Below are 20,000 nucleotides of genomic sequence, written 5' to 3'. Positions count from 1 at the left end.
GACAGTTAACTCCCTGTAAGCTAGCGCCTTTCCACTGGGTGGCATGGGAGTGGGTGAAGGGGAGTGGAAGGGAGGGGTGGGTGCAAAAGGAAGGGAGGGTGGGGTTGGGGGCAGTATACAAGGTGGAAGTTGACTCTGTAGAAATCCGTTCATACCAATCCATCTGAAAACGTACTCCAAGGACTTCTAATCCCGAGAGTTTATTGAGCGTCGAGGAAATAGCGGATGGGAGGAAATGGGTGGACGGGTAATGGTGCAGTGCGTGAAAAACAGAGAAGGAGAGAGGCAGAGGGGGAGAGGGAGGGGGGAGAGGGATGGAGGGAATGAGGGAGAGAGAGAGAGGGTGGGTGAGGAGAGAGAGGGAGAGAGAGAGGGGGGGTGGGGAGGGCAGACATTCAGAAAGAAAGACAGACTGACAGACAGGCAGACAGACATTCAGACAGATGAATAAGAACACGGGAACGCGGATGTTCCTTTCAACACAAGTCATGGTCCCCCACGAAACGGGTGGTGTCAACAAACAGATCACAGATAATATGTACACACACACACACACACACACACACACACACACACACACACACACACACACACACACACACAGATCAATTAAATAACGTAAATGTAACCGAAAAATTAGACAGAGTTACATACAGTCAGAGAAAGAGAGGGGGGCGGGGTGGGGGGGGGGGGGGCGCAGAGAGGCACAGAGAGACAAATTGACAGAGAGAGAGAGAGAGAGAGAGAGAGAGAGAGAGAGAGAGAAACAAGCAGGTTCAGAAAACACTGAAACATCTGTTGTATGCTACTCGCAGCTAGTTACATTTCCAAAAGAGAAGCAGAGATGCAGACGAGTTTTACAAGCTCTTGCTGGAGGTCTAAAAGATCGTTCACTGGTGTTCATTTTGGGTTGCCTGTGAGATTCATTAATTAAGCCATGGCATCTGGAATCAAAACGCACTGCACTCAATAACACTGAACCGTATTGCGGTACACTGCAGTGCCATGCGATGACATGCGACGCGATGTGTTGCGCTTAACTGTTACGTGTTAATCTTACATTGCACTTTAAACCGTGAACCGGGTGGGTTTTTTTTTTTTAGGGGAGTGGGGGTGGGGTATAATTTCTGTCTATCCTGTCCTCCCCTCCCCCCCCCTCCATCCTCAATTTGTGTCACATTATGTTGGTTTCCAACTGAGGAACATTTACTTCGTTGTTGTTTGCTAAACGTTAATACAAAAGCCTCAAGTTTTTGTGTGTTTTTTTTAAGATAATTTCTCAACGTTATTGTTTAAGCTGATTTGGTCTGTCCGTATTTGCCCCTCTCTAGAGTACAACCAAGGACAACACATTTGTCGCCACACGTTTTTTGTTTTTTTTTGTTTACGCGCGTAATTGTCTTCCTTTCCTGACAAATCACCACACAAGACTGACGCCCAGGTTCTGGACAGGACAGCCTGGAACAAAATGATAACCCATTTATCATCATCGAACACCTCTCGCGTAATATTCGTGTGATCTCATGACCAGATCCTATACGAATGATGGCTGGTTCACGTTCGATCATCCACTACTCTCCACCCATCAACGGCAACCAGGGTCTTGCCTCCCTCTTTTTATTGTGTACAATGCTGACACTCACGCCATCGAGTCATCACGCGAAAAGAGACTGAAGAGAAAAGCAAAAGGACGTAGACGACCGGTACAGTAGTGCTTGAAATTCAGAGTCCAGAAACCTCTCAGGCAGATGAGAATAGGAAAGGGGGGAGGTTTGAGGGGGATCGGGGGGGGGGGGGGAGGATGTGTGGTGGAAGTAAAATTGAAAGGATGATGCGGGGAAAGGAGGGTTTGGAGGAGGAAGAGGGGTGTAGGGGGATGGGTGTGGGGGCGGCAAAGTAGGGGAAGAGAGGGCGGGGAGGGAAAAGAGTTAGGGAGGCGGGAGACGTCGTTTCTAATTCTGCAACATTATCCACAGGAAAGGTTTCCGAGGTGTACCCTGCTATCGCCCGCTCTGAAGTCTTTGCACAACCCTTTCCATTCTTCCGGAGTTGAAAGGCCCGAGATCTTGGGGCGATGTCTTTGAAGCAAAGGGGGGACACAATCCAGGCGGACATTAAAGGCCAGAGGAAAATGACCAGGCTATAGTGACATTCTCCTCTTCTTTCCCCTGCCAGCGTTAAGCCTATCCTTCTCATTCTCCTCCTCCTTCTCCTCCTCCCCATCGCCTTAGTAGAGGTCTACGTGGTAGAACGCAAGAGCAGATCATTAACTAACTAGACTGGTAACTGTTTAAGTATCGTATAATGGAATTATTCATTCAAGACAATCGCTCTTTCGCTGAGCTGTGATTTACAAAGAATCGCTAAAGCGAATGTCGATAGGGAGTCCGCTCGTTTCATCATGTCTGGGCTTTTGATCAAACGGAACAGCATGTACGGGAAAACTTTCTGAATTAATAGTTGTTTCTCCCTCCCCCCCCCACCCCCACCCCCCCGCCCAACTCTCTCTCTCTCTCTCTCTCTCACTCTCTCTCTCTCTTTTCCCTGGCCATGTACTTAACCCTTTCCCCCAATCAATGTTCGTTAGCAGAGACGCCCACATGTACCTGCGCGAACTTTGTATTTTTCAAAATAGACCAGTGTGATATGATGGATTGTTTTCCATCCAGCCATTTAAGCACCAATATTCCCTTTACTACCTGATGCATGTTTGTTGTTTTCGTGTTTCCGAGGGACTTAAAAGAACACTGGCAAATACAAGACAAGACACGAATGTTTACTTCAGGAAAGCCAGAGTGGGTGCGTGCGGGTACAGCTGGATGTGATGTATGGCATGTGTTTACCTTCTCCCAGGAGAAGCCATGATGGCGATGAACCTACTACTTCTACTACTGCTACTACCACCACTGCGACTACCACTACTACTGATGTATGGAAATGTATGCAATGTGTCCCCAAAACATCCTTACCGCTAATCTTTATACTTATATGCGTATATCAATAACCAAAGACACCATTTTTCAAAAGAAAGGTTTGCAAACAAACTAAAGGCATATATACACAACTAGGAAAGTGACCAAAATAGAGCACCAAGTCGATCTCTCTCGTCCCTCTCCCTCTATGTTTTCAAAGTGTATCCTAGTGCACACACACACACACACACACACGCACACACACACACACACACACACACACACACACACACACACATCATACTCAAAGTTGGGCAATCACTGATGTAAAAGCGGGGAAATACAGATGAAAAGTTCAAGAGCGGATTTTGAGGTTGGATGAAGATGAATCAGTGTCCCGGATTTCAAAGAGAAAACTGATCCAAAGAACAGGGAAGTGGGGATAGGGCTGCAAATCAGGCACATTTCTTTTATGGATGACAGCAGATGACGCTTACTGCTTGTGCTGAAGAACAAAGGTGATGACCGAGAAGACCTGCGCAGATTCAGAAGGTAAGAAAAAAAACCCAAAAGCAACGAAAGTAGCAGGATTCTGAATCGGATTCCGCCGGTAACACGCAACCAGTACAGAGAATGTTGAAATGAAAAAAAAGGTGGAATCCCATTGATGCCAATTCTCTTCTTGGTTGGCATCCCTGACAATCCCCTTCAAAGATTCAAGAACATCTAGAATTGTGCTGCAAGGATAATGTTAAGAACATTAAGTCATTTTCTTGAAAATCTACACTGGCTGCCCATATTACAAACTAACTACCATGTCTTTTAATGTCATAAACCATAATGCACCCACATAACTTTGTGACTTACTTTCTATCCATACTCCTAGATCTTTACCCTCGGCTGCTGATTTGAAAGTGCTCGAAGAAACAAATAAAACCCAAGGTTATCGCTCTTTCTCTTATCTTCGCCCAGTGGAATGGAACAAACTGCCCCTCTCAGTACGTCACATGGATTCCCTAGTTCACTCTGTGTTTGTTTACGGGTGCGTCGCGTGCGTGTGTGAGTGTGTGCGCGCACGTGTGTCTTCATTGGGCTCTGTAACTATCGACAGCACCGGCACCACGCTCTCTTCTGACACCACGAAGTCCAGGGTTCAAACAGAAAGTCATCCATGTACACACGTGACATAACCAAAGATGACAGGCGACAAGGGAGGCAGTAAATAGGCTTCACGGCACACGTCCGACCAAAGCGAGTTCGCCCACCGACGACACTCTGCAGAAGCTGTCAGTCCCCATAAAACACGCACTGCGTTCATTGCGCTTTCCGGTACTCCGACGACATTGTGCACGGGTATGGAGCAATTCCACCCGAAATGTGTTCCGGATTTTTTTTTTCCTCTTGCGTTTTGTTCTATTTTCCCCCCTCTCGACGACAAGATACGTATTATGATATTTTTTCCCCCCGAAATATCTAATCTGAAAAGTCAATTTTGGAATACAACCCACATCCCGTTTCTCTCCGCCCGCTCCCCCTTCCATTAGACTTTGAGTGGTGGTCTGGGTGCCACAGCCTTTCAAATGACAAAATAAATCAAGTTCCCTTGTGCCGCATCCACTTTGTGCACGTAATTTGTCTCCCTCGCAACGATACATTAAACAACAACAACAACCAAAAAAAGGGTTGAAGGTAACGTAGGCTTTTAAGGCCATTGGTGCAGGGGATTCATACCCACGATATCTTGGGCTGGGTACAGGAAGGCGAAGCCCAGGCCTCTCCTTCCGCCGTTTTAACCTTCCAAAACTGTTTGTGAGTGCGTACGCGCGCGCGTTCGTTTTGATTTCAGTGCGTGCATGCATGCGTGCATGTGTCAGTGTGCGCGAGTGCGTGCGTACGGGCGTAGTACACGTCAACACGTCAATGTTTAGAAACAGCTTCTTGAAAACACGTAATAAGGAAGACATGACACAACACGTGCTCATCGCTTGATGCGATGCGTGGGAGAGAGAGAGAGAGAGAGAGAGAGAGAGAGAGCAGGAAGGACAGAACTGAAAGTAGAGGAAAGCAGCTGGCTGAAAACGTGATGCCGAACAAGGCCCAGTAGGCGGCAAGGGTGGAGGGTTGAATGGGGCGGGGGGCGGGGGGATCGGGGGTCGGGGGGGAGGGGGGGCATGTGGTGTGGTGGGTGAGGGGGGGGGGGGGGTTAGTAATGCTGACAGAAGCCTGCACGATGCCAGAAAGAAAAAAATCGGCAGAGGTGTGGAGAGGATGTGTGGGATGTAATGGGGGAAGAGGATGGAGGAGAGATGATGATGAGTAAAGCACTACTGTCCAGAATGCAGGCCGGATAGGAGTGGGTGGGAAGGGTAGGACTGTGGCAGGGAGCTTGGGGGGCGGGGGCTACCGGGGGGGGGGGGGGGGCTATGGGGGGGGGGTGCAGGGGGGGGGGAGAGGATAAGAAGGAGGTTGAGGGTTTGAGTGTGTAGGGAGAGAGGTTTATTGAGTCAGGGGGGTTGGGTGGGGGAGGGTGTGGTGGTGGAGGAAGATGATGAAACTCCTTCCCAGGAAACAAACAGACGGAGGGGGTCTGTGTTGATTAACACTGAGGTGATGCAAGAAATGCGGATACCCGAGCAGACCATGTCACACACACACACACACACACACACACACACACACACACACACACACACCACGAGAGGACTGGGACTGGTTGACTGACTGACTGACTGACTGACAGACAAACAGTGCATGGCGTGAATAAATTAACTGATGTTGGCGCATTCATCATGACGGTAAAGTGTCAATTACACTCTCCACAAAACGTGAGGGATGTGCTTCCAAAAAAAAAAAGGAGATATGTTTTCATAAAATACTTAGTTTTTTTCTGTTCGTTTTTAACCGAGAAATTATCTGAATTATGCAAGCTGCCTGAATTATGATTCAAGAATGCGTTTGTAAAATCGAAAATGTCAGCCAAAATTTTACGATTCAGTAATTTTATCAGCAAACGACAATTATGTGGGGAGGGGGGGGGGTTCAATGTTAAAATAGGGGGTGCCTGTAGTAAGAAAGCATGCCAGGTTATGAGCGCTGCTCATTACATTAGTCACATACGCCGCTGTATGCCGAAACGTCAGCATCATTTTTACCAAAAAGAAAACTGGGAGAGTTCTCGAGTGGTCTTCAACATTTTGTTGACCCGAGCATATCATATCTATACCCCGGAAAACGGAGTATGGCTGCCAACATGGCGGGGGTAAAAACGGTCATACACGTAAAAGCCCGCTCGTGTACATAACGAGTAAACGTGGGAGTTGCAGCCCACGAACGAAAAAGAAGAAGAAGAAGATATCTATAATAGTGGTCTTGACCATTTTATTGACCCCTGTATTATCATATCAATCTCGTGTTTCATATCTATGCTGCACTGTTATTACTGTGCGTTGCAAGTATGCTACATCATTGCTGCCGTTGTTGTCGTCCATGTTGAGTTCATTACGTTGTTCATTTAGTTTTTATTATTTTTGTTTATTATTATTATAATTATTATTATCTTATCTTTGTTGTTGTTGTTGTTGTTGTTGTTAATTTATATATATATATATATATATATATATATATATAGAGAGAGAGAGAGAGAGAGAGAGAGAGAGAGAGAGAGAGAGAGAGTTAGATATTCATTTACCTTTGTTTTTTTTCTCAAGGCCTGACTAAGCGCGTTAGGTTACGCTGCTGGTCATGCATCTGCCTGGCAGATGTGGTGTAGCGTATATGGATTTGTCCAAACGCAGTGACGCCTCCTTGAGCTACTGACACTGATACTTTTAACCCCAGCTCCTTGGGCTGTAACATCATTAACATCTGGTGAAAATCTTGCCAACCTGAATCAGGAGGTCGCGGCGAGAGAGAAAAACGAACGGGCTGTCTCTATCCGTGTATGCGTGTGTCTCTGGTGTAAATAATGTCGCCCAGCTTCAAGCGAACAAAAGTTAAATCAAAGGTTCTGGATTCCCTCGGTCTCTCTTTATTTAATTTTTTTTTTCTTCCTTTCTTTCCTCACTCCCTTCTTTTCTGTCCTTGCTTCCTTCTTCCTTCATCCGCCCCCCTCTTTCTCTATGCCCCCCACCCCCCCATCTCTCTCTCCCTCTCTCTCTCTCTATTAACGTATCTGTCTCCTTCTGTCTGTATGCATCTCTCTGTCAACGACTCTCTCTATCTCTCTCTCTCTTGCTTGTGCTCTGTGTGTACTCTTTGCAGTGGATGTAGGTAAACAAAAACAACAACACCAACAACAACAACAACAGCAAAAACCCAACAACAACAACATAATCATTGGGAGAGTAGGCCATAAGGTTTTTAGTTCTGAAAGTTTCGTTTTTAATTCTCTTTTAGTCCTCTCTCCCTCCATCCCCCTCACCCCCCCCCCCCCCCCCTCTCTCTCTGTGTCTCTGTAGAGGTCTCTCTTTTCCCCCTCTCTATCTCCTACCCCCCCCCCCCCCCCACACCCCTCCGTCCCCCATTCCCCCCTCTCTCTCCCCTCTCTCTCTTTGTCTCTCAAAAATCCATTTGTCGTTGCCCATGTTGCCCTAGTTAACGAGATCTGAGGGTAAAGTTGATTAAACTTAACTATTATCATTATGTTTACCGCCAGTTCCCCGCAGAGAACATTCTTCATAACCTTTCCAGAATGATAAACTAGCCGTGTCTCAAGTTTCATCTGTCTGTCTGTCTCGCCCCATCCTCCTCCTCCTTTCTTCCTCGTCCTCTGAAATTCTTTCGCATTTTATTCCTCTGTTCCAAGACACGTGAAGAGAAAGTTATTTCAACCTAAATACCATTACGGCACATTGATTCTTGCCCCACTCTCTGTCTCTGTCTGTCTGTCTGTCTCTGTCTGTCTGTCTGTCTCTCTCTCCTCTCCCTCCCCTTCTCCCTCCCTATCCCCTAACTCCGTAGAGCATTTTGTTTCTTTTTCAATTCTCTTTTATTCCCCTTTCCCTCCATCTCCTCTCCCCCCCCTCTCTCTCTGTCTGTCTCTCTCTCCCTCTCTCCCCCCTCTCTCTGTCTGTCTCTCTGTCTCTCCATCTCTCTGTCTCTCTTTCCCCCTCTCTCTCTGTCTGTCTGTCTCTCTTGCCCCCTCTCTCTGTATGTTTGTCTGTCTCTCTCCTCCCCCTCTCTCTCTCTCTGTCTGTCTCTCTCTCCCTCTCTCCCCCCTCTCTCTGTCTCTGTCTCTCCCTCTCTCTGTCTCTCTCTCTCCCCCTCTCCCCCCCTCTCTCTGTCTGTCTGTCTGTCTCTCTTGCCCCCTCTCTCTGTATGTCTGTCTCTCTATCCCTCTCTCCCCCCTCTCTCTGTCTGTCTCTCTGTCTCTCCCTCTCTCTGTCTCTCTCTCTCCCCCTCCCCCCCTCTATCTGTCTGTCTGTCTGTCTCTCTTGCCCCCTCTCTCTGTATGTCTGTCTGTCTCCACCCCCCCTCCCCTCTCTCTCTCTCTCTCTCTCTCTGTATGTCTCTCAAAACTCCATTTCTTGTTGCCCATGTTGCCCCGCCCTTGTCTCCCCATTGACACTGACAGAGTGGCCCAGTCTTTAAAGGGCTGGAGTACAGTGTTTGAGATATCCCCCTTCCCTGCTCCCTACGTAACCTCTCATAGCCCCCCTCCCCCCCTCCCCATCTCTGTCTGAAATTGGTTTGGTTAGATACTTTGTTTAACGACACCCCTGGGCACAGCTAATCAGTCATGAACAGTATTATTAATATCAAGTTGTAGATTTCGACAAGATCTCCGTGTATGGAAATGAAACGAAACAGAGTGAGTGAGTGAGTGAGTGAGTGTGTGTGTGTGTGTGTGTGTGTGTGTGTGTGTGTGTGCGTATGCGTGCGCCTGTGTGTGTGTGCGTGTGTGTGTGTGTGTGTGTGTGTGTGTGTGTGTTTCGCGTCTGATCTGGTCTCTATCTACCCCTCCCTCCCCCCCCCCCCCCCTCTTTCCCACGTTTCTCTCCACTGCCCTTCACACCCACCTCCTCTCCATCACTCTGTCTGTATTTTTTCGAATTTGATTCCATCCATAGTCAACATGCTCAATTACTTTTTGTTGTTGGTGTTGTTGTTGTGTTTTTTAGTACAGTGACTTTGTCCTATTATTTTGTGTTTGGGATAAAAGCCCACCCACTCACTTCTGTCTGGTATGTGTACATTGTACAATGTTGCATCTCTGTTTCAGTTTCAGTTTCACTTTCTCAAGGAGGCGTCACTGCGTTCGGACAAATCCATACACGCTACACATGTTGTATCTCTGGCATATTAGGAGTGACCTGCCCATGGATAACGTCAAGCAGCAGGAACAAACAGCTCTGCCATAAAATAATATCTTTTAACTGTTATTGTTTTCTTTTTAATATCATCAGTTTCGTTTCCCCATTCATCTGTGTTTTGGTGACGTGAAATCGGAGTTTTTTGTGCGGTGGATTCGGTAGGAGAGTGCTACAAGGTCCATTTGTGCGTCGACCTGTGTTCGTGGCTGTACTTCAGCCATTGTACCGGCGGCCTCTTTAGGAGCGGTGCTCTTCTACCAGAATATTACACGCCACGATTAACACGAAGCCGAAATCAGTATTTACTTTGTTCTTTGTGTGTTAACCCCCCCCCCCTTTTTTTTTTCCCCAAACCCTTTTGGGTTTGTTATAGAATTTTTTTTTTTTTTTTTTTTTTTTAAACCTGAATAATTTCCTGTAACTGTATTTAGAGGTTTTTTGTTTGTTTGTTTGTTTGTTTTGTTTTTCTTTCAAATTTCACCCACATTTTTACCCTCATTTGCCCAGTTTCCCCAAACCCTCCATTCATCCACATCTCCCACCCCTTCTAACTGATAATACTCAGATGTATTCATAAATACTTTTACAAAATGTCTTCAATCACCGATATGTGTGACGGGACATTAAACAAAAAATTCCTCCTTCTGGCATATTACTTTTTTTTTTCTTCTAATCTTTTCGTCCTGGAACATGTATAACTGAACCAAATAGTCGGTGTGGCCATTATGAGCCTTTATGGTGTGCAATATGAGCACAATTCCAAATGTGATTTATATTTTGTATTTAGTTACATGAAATATGTAACCTTTTCCGAAGCAGCAAGCAGTGAACTGCAGAAGTCAAATTCGATTGGGATCAAGGAAGAGACGAGCTGAGCGGTTAATTCAACAGTCTGGTGCGGTCGAATGGTGCGGATTTTCCTTAGTTGGAAGTTTGCAGTTTTATATAAATTACTGACATGGTTGTGCATGGACAGAACTGAATCAAAACAACAACAACAACGAAAAAGCACCCAGGTTTCTGACAGAAATGCACCCGCATTTCTGCTCCTCAAACATCACTGTCTGTCTGTCTCTCTCCAATCCCATGCTTCGGTCTTTCTGTCTGTCTGTCTCTCGCCCTTCCTCCCTCTCTGTCTCTCTCTCTCTCTCCATCCCCTCCTCTCTCTCCCCCTCTCTCTCTCCAATCCCACCTCTCGAGATCTCACTCTCTCTCTCTCTCCACCCCTACCCCCTCCCTCTCTCTCTCTCTTTCGCGACATGAACCTATCCCCACCCCCACCCCTCGCCCTCCTCACCCCTGTCTCATTCCCTCAGCCAGGTACCCCTGCCGGCATCACTATGGAGAGGACAATTATGTCGGTAACGAAGACGTTACGGCCACCCGTCCGCCTCGTCAGACAGCGTGGAACCGCTCCGATGGCCTGACGGTGATGGGGCAAAGACGTTGCAATTAGTCCTCTCTCTGTCTGCCTGCTTGGCTGTTTCGCTTCACACAAACAGGGGGTTGGAGGGAGAGAGAGAGTTCAGGTCCAAACCTGGGTGGAGGCTGTGTGTGTGTGTGTGTGTGTGTGTGTGTGTGTGTGTGTGTGTGTGTGTGTGTGTGTGTGTGTGTAGTGAAGTGATGGGTAGGTATGGGTGAAATATATGGGTACGTGTGTGTGTGTGTGTGTGTGTGTGTGTGTGTGTGTGTGTGTTCGCGCGCACATAATATATGTGTGTAATATGGGCGATGGATGTGCACGGTGTGGGTTGGAGGTGCATGCATGCGAACATGCAAATGGTTCTAATTGTCTTGTACAAATGCACGGGAAAGAATACGTCAGTTAATAGAAACGATGGTGTCATAAACGATAGGAAGAAGAAGAAGAAGAAGAAGAAGAAGAAGAAGAAGAATCATAGTGGTGATGACGACGAGGATTAAAATCATTCGCAGACACCATCTCAATGCACATTCTCCTCCACTTCATTATCATTATGTTCAGTCCTTCATCAGTCCTTCCTCTGATTTGCCTCCCATTTCCATCACACTCACAACTGATATTTCCATCTGACAGATCTCTGAATGACAAGATCTCTAGAATCAGTACAGTCATCACTGTCAACCACTCACGTCCTCGTGATCAACATCATCACAATCATCGTCGTTGTTCTCGTTGTCGTTGTCGACGTCGGCGCAGAGGAACTGAGTGGATCACCATCATCATCATCATCATCATCACCATCATCATCACCATCATCATCATCATCATCACCATCATCATCATCATCACCACCACCATCATCATCATCATCATCATCACCATCATCATCATCATCATCAACACCACCATCATCATCATCACCATCATCATCATCAACACCACCATCGTCATCATCATCATCATCATCATCACCATCATCACCACCACCACCATCATCATCATCATCACCACCACCATCATTATCATCATCACCATCATCATCATCATCATCACCATCATCATCATCATCAACACCACCACCATCATCATCATCACAACCATCGTCATCGCAGAGGAAATCAGTGGAGCATCATCTTTGCCCCAGACTTTGGACAGTAACGTTCATTGATGGAACCATTCACTTCCATTCAACGTGACGGCATCGATAGCGGCGAAATGGGTAACGATGGGAGCAACGGGGGGTAAATGACATCCTAGGTACCATTTTCACTGAACCGACAGCAGAGAGAGAGAGAGAGGGGGGGGGGCGCGGGGGGGGGGGGGGCGATACGGTTATGCCATACATATTTTCAACAGTTCTTTTTTTTTATTTTTTAGATATAAAGTAAACATGGATCGATTATTAGATCTGAGACAAGTTGTTAGTGGTTATCCCTGTGTGGAACTCTGTGTCGGTGAGATCCATGTACGTCTTTTTGACAGGCGAGTATTTTTCTTGAGAACTTTGTCTATATTTTGAAAACTGTCCTTGAATGACCATGAAGGCAGAAGGCACCAAGTCTGCTTGCAGCGCCAGTTTTTGTTTTCTCAGAAGCTAGAAGTCTTCTAATTGTCCAGGTTTTTTGTTTGTTTGTTTGTTTGTTGTTGTTTTGTTTTGTATCTTTGTTGTTGTTGTTGTTGTTTTAGATGTTATGCGTCAGAAGGCTACTCCACTAAGTGAGAAGGTCGATATGATCTCATGAAATCAGCTGTTACGAAGGCAAAAGTCATTTCACGCCAGTCATTCCGAGTGCCCCAAATACAAAAATCAAAATACAAAACACAAGAGGAAAAACCGTTGAACCCACTTGGGAGAGGAGAAGTTGTGTACTTCGACTCGTAGAGTCAAGATTATTTAATCCTTTGACACCTATTGGAGTACAGAGGATATAAGGCAACTACACTGGTATCACATACTAAAAACTGAAATGCAAACAATGAAACTGGTGACAAAAACAGGAAAAAAAACAGCGTTAACATCGTCTTATAATCTTTCCTTTTCTTCGTTTTTTTTTGGGGGGGGGTGGGTTAGTTTTTGGGTTTTTTGTTTTGTTTTTGGTGGGTTTTTTTGTTTTTTTGGGGGGGGGGGGGGGGGGGGGGGGGTTGGATGACTTTCCCCCACTTTCACGCACACACACTCTTCTCCCTGATTTCAACACAATTACAAGAAATGAAAAAAACCAACTTATTTTGGATCACAGCCACACCAGGGTTCATCAGTTGCAGTCCCAGCGTCGTCAGGTCACAGGAAACTATCGATGTTAGGTCGCCAAGAGGCTACACGCCAGAGGAGACCCTGCACAGCTGTGTGAGGAAAAAAAAAAATACTTACTGGTCCAGATTGGCCACGCCGGCTGGCACGTGCAGAGTTTTGGTCAGGTTGTTGACGAACACCTCTGCTCGCCTGGGGTCCACCCTGTGGACAGGACAGGACAGGAAGAGCATTGGTGTCATGGGAGTTCAGTTCAGCGCAATGAAAAACACAGGTTCAGAAACATGCTGAATATACACAAGGTACTCTTGCGCCCGCCTTCCCCCACCCCCACACCCCGCGCTCACACACACACACACAAGCACACACACACACACACACACACACACACACACACACACACCACGAGAGGACTGGGACTGGTTGACTGACTGACAGAGTAAACGGAGAAGGGTGGGTACAGACGACAGGCACACAGAGAACCCGACACAGAAAGAGAAAGTGTGCGTGCGATAGAGAAAGGTGAAAAAAAGATGGAGACAGAAATACAGAGAAAGAAAAAAAAATAAGAGAGAAAGAAAGAAACGAAACGAAACAATACGAAACGAAACGAAATGGTTTATTCAGATTTTGGCCAAAGCCCCTAAATGAAGGGGAAAGTCATATACCAATCAAACGATTATTTTACACCCCCCAAAATACAGTGCTAGATATATTAGCTTCAGATGATTACCATAACGGACAATTAATACCATTACTGTAGTCTGAGTTATAGCAATACGCAATCTTTTTAAGGCATTGTAAATGTATAAATCCACATTGCACAATACAGTTTCATTCCTGGATGACAAAAGCAAGTAAGAGAGAATGAAAGAAGGGGGGGGGGGGGGGGAATCAGAATCAGACTGACGTATTTACATTAAGGTCTCAACCCTGAGTGAAGGGATTCCCGTTAACATTAATACGACTCAATGAAACAACAAAGGTAAACAAGCAAAAACGAAACAAAGTGAGAATGGGTGAGAAAGAGAGAGAGAGGGGGGGGGGGGGCGAGAGAGAGAGAGAGAGAGAGAGAGAGAGAGAAAGTGAGACGAACAGAGGCCTACACATAAAGACAAATACAGAGCGGGAGCTATGGGGAGGTGTCTCGAAATAAATTCTACACGCAAACAACTCCCTGAGGTCTTGAAAAGCATGGACAGGACGACAGACAACGTGAGCATAGATGACGCTGAAGCTGAGGCGAGAATAGATTGTGTGTGTGTGTGTGTGTGTGTGTGTGTGTGTGTGTGTGTGTGTGTGTGTGTGTGTGTGTGTGTGTGTGTGTGTGCGTGCGTGTGTATGAAGATGGAAATCTATAACACAGAACCCCTCCCTCCCCATTTCCCTCCCCCCCCCCCAACCCCTGCGTCTCGGTTTCCCCAGCTCCTCACCAAAACAAAAAACAAAGCAAAACAACAACAACCAAAAAAAAAAAAAACCCCAAAAACAAACACACACACACACACACACACACACACACACACACACACACACACACACACACACACAAATCAAAGAAACAAACAAAAAACAAAAACATCGTGGAATCTATGTATTATAATCTATTAGAAATGGGGAGAAAAAAAAAAGATGAGTAAGAATGAGACATGATGATGATGCATGTGAATGAGGGAGGGAGCAAGACAGGGAGAAAGATCGAGACAGAGACAGACAGACGGAGACAAAGACAGACAAACAGAGACAGACAGACAGACAAGGAGACAGAGACAGAGAGAGAGAGAGAGAGAGAGAGAGAGAGAGAGAGAGAGAGAGAGAGAGAAGCAGAAAAACAACACTTTTAGGTCTTGGAAAAAAAACAACAACAAAAAACCATGCCCAACACAACAGACAGCACACGCACTGATGACGTTGAAGTTCAGGCGAGAATAGATTCCTCTGTGTGTGTGTGAAGAAGGAAATCTATAAAACAGAACTCCTCCCCTCACCCCTCGTGTCCAGGTCCCCATCGCTCTTCCTCCTCAAATTAAAAAAAAAAAAAGAAAAAGAAAAAAGAAACCGATATTGAACATGAAAAAGGAAAGAGATATAGGTAGCAATGAGAGAGATCATGTATGTATGTGAATGAGAGAGAGCAGGAGAAAGAGAGAGAGGCAGACATACAGACGGCTGGAGACAAAGAGAGACAAAGACTGACACTGAGGGGCAGAGAGAGAGAGAGAGACTGACAGACAGACAGACAGGCGAGAGGGACAGACAGACAGACAGACAGACAAACAGACAGGCGGAGAGAGAGACTGACAGACAGACAGACAGATAGGCAGAGAGAGAGACAGAGAGAGAGACAGATAGAGCCAAAGAGAGAGAGGAGAGGGAGAGAGGATCAGAAAGAAAGACAGACAGACAGACAGTTTCAGTTTCAGTTTCAGTTGCTCAAGGAGGCGACACTGCGTTCGGACAAACCATATACGCTACACCACATCTGCCAAGCAGATGCCTGACCAGCAGCGTAACCCAACGCGCTTAGTCAGGCCTTGAGAAAAAAAAAAAAAAAAAAAAAGGGGGAATAAATAATAGATAAGCTTATATAAATAAATGAATAAATGAATAATAATTATAATATAGAAAAAGGTAGTAGTAATAATAATAGTAATACTAATAAAATGATTTTTTTTTAAATAAAAAAAATAAAAAAATAAAATAATAAATAAAAATAATAAAAGACAGACAGACAGACAAGACAAACAGAGTCCAACAGGGAATAAGGCCAAGGAGTGAGATGGGGGTAGATGGGGGCTGTCGGGGTGTGTGTGTGGGGGGGGGGGGTGAGGGTGGGGGTCTCGAAATAAAATCTACACGCAACCCACTCCCTAAGGTCTTGACGAACATGCTACAACACGACAAACATAAATGACGCTGAAGAAGATCAAGGCAAAAAATAGACAGATTCTTCCGTGTTTGAAGACGGAAATACATTAAGAAGACCCCCACACCCCACACCCCACCCCCGACCCCAGACCCCAGACCCCCTTGTCTCCGCACCACGATCCCCTACACCCCCACCCCAATCCTCAGCAGCTCCTCCAAGAGAAATGAAACCAAAAAAAAGGTGGAATCGATGTGTGAATGCGAAAAAAAAAAAAAAACAAGAAAAAAGAGATGGGGAGGAATGAGAGAGACAACGGTATGTGAATGAGAAGAGAGGGGGGAGGGGGACAGAGAGAGAGAGGGAGTGAGGGAGGGGAGGGAGACAGACAGACAGACAGACAGGGACGGAGACAGACAGATAGAGAAGGAGTGACAGACAGAGAGTGAGATTTAGAAAAAAGGAGAGAGATAGACTGCCAGAGAGACAGATATGGAGAAAGAGAGAGACAGACAGACAGACAGACAGACAGACAGAGACAGAGAGAGACAGAGACAGAGACATACGGACGGACAGACAGACAGACAGACACACAGAAAGACACACAGACTGACTGACTGACTGATTGACTTGGTGACAGAGACGGAGAGACAGAAAACGGCAGGAAGAGACAGACTGACTGACAGACAGACAGACAGACAAGCAGACAAACACACAGAAAGACACACAGACTGACTGACTGACTGATTGACTTGGTGATAGAGACGGAGAGACAGAAAACGGTAGAAAGAGACAGACAGAAGATAGGCAGACATACAGAGACAAAGAGGGAAACAAAGGGGGAAAACGGGGATAGGGGGAAATGTCTCTTGACAAAGAGGGAAACAAAGGGGGATAGGGGGAAATGTCTCTTGACAAAGAGGGAAACAAAACGGGGGGAAACGGGGATAGTGGGAAATGTCTCTTGACAAAGAGGGAAACAAAACGGGGATAGGGGGAAATGTCTCTTGACAAAGAGGGAAACAAAACGGGGATAGGGGGAAATGTCTCTTGACAAAGAGGGAAACAAAGGGAGGGGAGAACGGGGATAGTGGGAAATGTCTCTTGACAAAGAGGGAAACAAAGAGGGATGGGGGAAATGTCTCTTGACAAAGAGGGAAACAAAACGGGGATAGGGGGAAATGTCTCTTGACAAAGAGGGAAACAAAAGGGGGATAGAGGGAAATGTCTCTTGACAAAGAGGGAAACAAAATGGGGGGAAACGGGGATAGTGGGAAATGTCTCTTGACAAAGAGGGAAACAAACTGGGGGAAACGGGGATAGTGGGAAATGTCTCTTGACAAAGAGGGAAACAAAGGGGGGAGAACGGGGATAGTGGGAAATGTCTCTTGACAAAGAGGGAAAGAAAGAGGGATGGGGGAAATGTCTCTTGACAAAGAGGGAAACAAAGGGGGGGAGAACGGGGATAGTGGGAAATGTCTCTTGACAAAGAGAGAAACAAAAGGGGGATAGGGGGAACTGTCTCTTGACAAAGGGGGAAACAAAAGGGGGATAGGGGGAAATGTCTCTTGACAAAGAGGGAAACAAAATGGGGGGAAACGGGGATAGTGGGAAATGTCTCTTGACAAAGAGGGAAACAAAATGGGGGGAAACGGGGATAGTGGGAAATGTCTCTTGACAAAGAGGGAAACAAAGGGGGGATAGGGGGAAATGTCTCTTGACAAAGAGGGAAACAAAACGGGGATAGGGGGAAATGTCTCTTGACAAAGAGGGGGAAGAAAGGGGATATCAAAATTAACTCTATACGTAAACAACTCCTTGAGATTTCGAAAACCTGCACAACACGGTAGACAACCCAAGCATATATTGATTGATTGACTGACTGATTGATATGGATACTTATATAGCGCCTATCCTCGGTCGGAGACCAAGCTCAAAGCGCTTTACAAATACGGGGTCATTTGCACAACAGGCTGCCTACCTGGGTAGAGCCGACTGACGGCTGCCACTGGGCGCTCATCATTCGTTTCCTGAGTCATTCAATCAGATTTCAGGCACGCACACATCCACACTCAGATAGACATATAACATTTTAATTGTGTGACCGTTTTGTTTATTTACCCCGCCAAGTAGGCAGCTATACTCCGTTTACGGGGAGTGCATGCTAGGTATGTTCTTGTTTCCATAACCCACCGAACGCTGACACGGATTCCAGGATCTTCTGCGTGCGTATACACGCGAAGGGGGTTCAGGCACACATGTTGACCTGGGAGATCGGAAAAATCTCCACCCTTTACCCACCAGGCGCCGTCACCGAGATTCGAACCCGGGCCCCTCACATTGAAAGTCCAACGCTTTAACCATTCGGCTATTGCACCCGTCAATGACGTTGAAGCTGGGGCGAGAATAGATTATTCTGTGTGTGTGAAGACGGAAATACATTACGCAGAATCCACCACACTGCAGGTCTCACTCCAAAAAAACACACACACGCGCGCACACGCACACACACGCACACACGAACGCACACACACACACACGCACGGATGGCACACTCTTGTTTCCGTCTGTCAAATCCACGCAAGGCAACTGCAACTAATACCATAATGACTGCTACCCTCACCAGTCTTATTAGTTTCAGTGTCAGTAGCTCAAAGAGGCGTCACTGCGTTCGGACAAATCCATATACGCTACACCACATCTGCCAAGCAGATGCCTGACCATCAGCGTAACCCAACGCGCTTAGTCAGGCCTTGAGTCTTGTTAATTCAACTGCTATTGGCACCATCATCATAGAACGACATGAATATGATTATTCATGCATGCCTACAAACAAATAAAAGTAAACAAACAAACAAAAAGAGAGAGGGGAAGAGGGAAACGGGGAAGACAGAGAGATATACAGACAGACAGAGAGCACAGACAAACGTCTAAAAATAAAATCTGCATAAATCTACACGCAAGCCACTCTCTAAGACCTCGTAAACAAGCTCAACGCTACAGAAAACACAAGCACAAATGACGTCGAATCTGAAGCAAGAATCGGCAGACTTCAGTGTAGGAACACGGAAATAACATTACGCCGAAAAACAACACGCCCTCCCGCAAACCCCCGAAATAATGAAAAAAAAGGGAAAAAAAAGAAAAAAAGTGTTATCGAGGTGTCATAAACCATTGAAAGCGGGAATGAATATGTTAGAGAATGTTTGTCGAGAGATTAACACATAAATACAAATATGAACACGAAAACAAAACAAAAAAAACAACAACAGAACAGAAAAAAGTATATGTGACTATCGAGGTGTGTATCATAATCCACTGAATACAAAACAGGAGATGGGGTAGGAATGTGAGAGTATGTGAGCGAGAGAGAAAGAAGGGGCGGGGGAAGAGGAGAGAGAGAGAGAGAGGAGGCAAGAGTCAGTGACAGAGAGAAATGGAAACTTATATAGAGAGGTAGGGGAGGGGAGGGAGAACGAGAGAGAGAAAGAGAGCCAGACAGAGACAGACAGAGGGAGGCAAAGACAGACAGAAATAGAGATACAGAGAGGCAGAAACAGACAGAGAGGTATCTGGATACACAGAGAGATAGACATAAATTGAGAGACTTGTGGACAGAAGACAGACAAAGAAATCATAGGAGTAAAAACTAAGATCCAACCGTACCTCGTTAGGGCAGGTTCAGTTAATCTTTAGTGTCTCACATAATGCAGCTCTTTTATTATCAAAAGCTGGCAAAAATATTGTCGGTTCTCAGATTTGTATTTTGTGCGCGTGCGTACTCGCGCGTTTGTGCCTATGTGTTGTGCACAATGTGTGTGTGTGTGTGTGTGTGTGTGTGTGTGTGTGTGTGTGTGTGTGTGTGTGTGTGTGTGTGTGTGTGTGTGTGTGTGTGTGTCTGTGTCTGTGTCTGTGTCTATGTCTGTGTGTCTGTGTCTGTGTCTATGTGTGTCCGTGTCTGTGTCGGTGTGTGCATGCGTAAGAGTGCACGTGTGTCTGCATGTATGCATTTTGTGTTTCAATAAGCACTGTTTAGGTGTTGTGGTGATCAGAAACAGAACTGGAACCAGATTTCAGTTCCAAGGCCCTTTTGGGGATCTGCTGACAAGAAGGGTGATTTTTAGTATCAATATCAGCGCATCGGTATGGGCACGGCTCACAATCAGCAGAACTTGCCAGGACAATCCTGCAAGGCACAGTGCCAGGAAGGAGAAGGAGAGGCTGACAGAAACAGGAA

General features: G+C 46.1%; 1 protein-coding gene across 1 annotated transcript in view; it reads right to left on the bottom strand.

Annotated features, from left to right (window-relative positions):
- The window catches only part of LOC143275304 (uncharacterized), a 641,085-nt gene that overhangs the window by 405,442 nt on the left and 215,643 nt on the right, over positions 1-20,000 (bottom strand). Inside the window, exon 8 of the mRNA XM_076579305.1 lies at positions 13,018-13,101. Coding sequence (XP_076435420.1) covers positions 13,018-13,101 — 84 coding nt within the window. The remainder of the gene's footprint in view (positions 1-13,017; positions 13,102-20,000) is intronic.

The sequence above is a fragment of the Babylonia areolata genome, chromosome 2, assembly GCF_041734735.1.
Source record: "Babylonia areolata isolate BAREFJ2019XMU chromosome 2, ASM4173473v1, whole genome shotgun sequence".
NCBI classification, from domain to species: Eukaryota; Metazoa; Mollusca; class Gastropoda; order Neogastropoda; family Buccinidae; genus Babylonia; species Babylonia areolata.
Note: the sequence above shows the minus strand (reverse complement) of the source record. Positions and strands in the feature narration are given on the sequence as shown.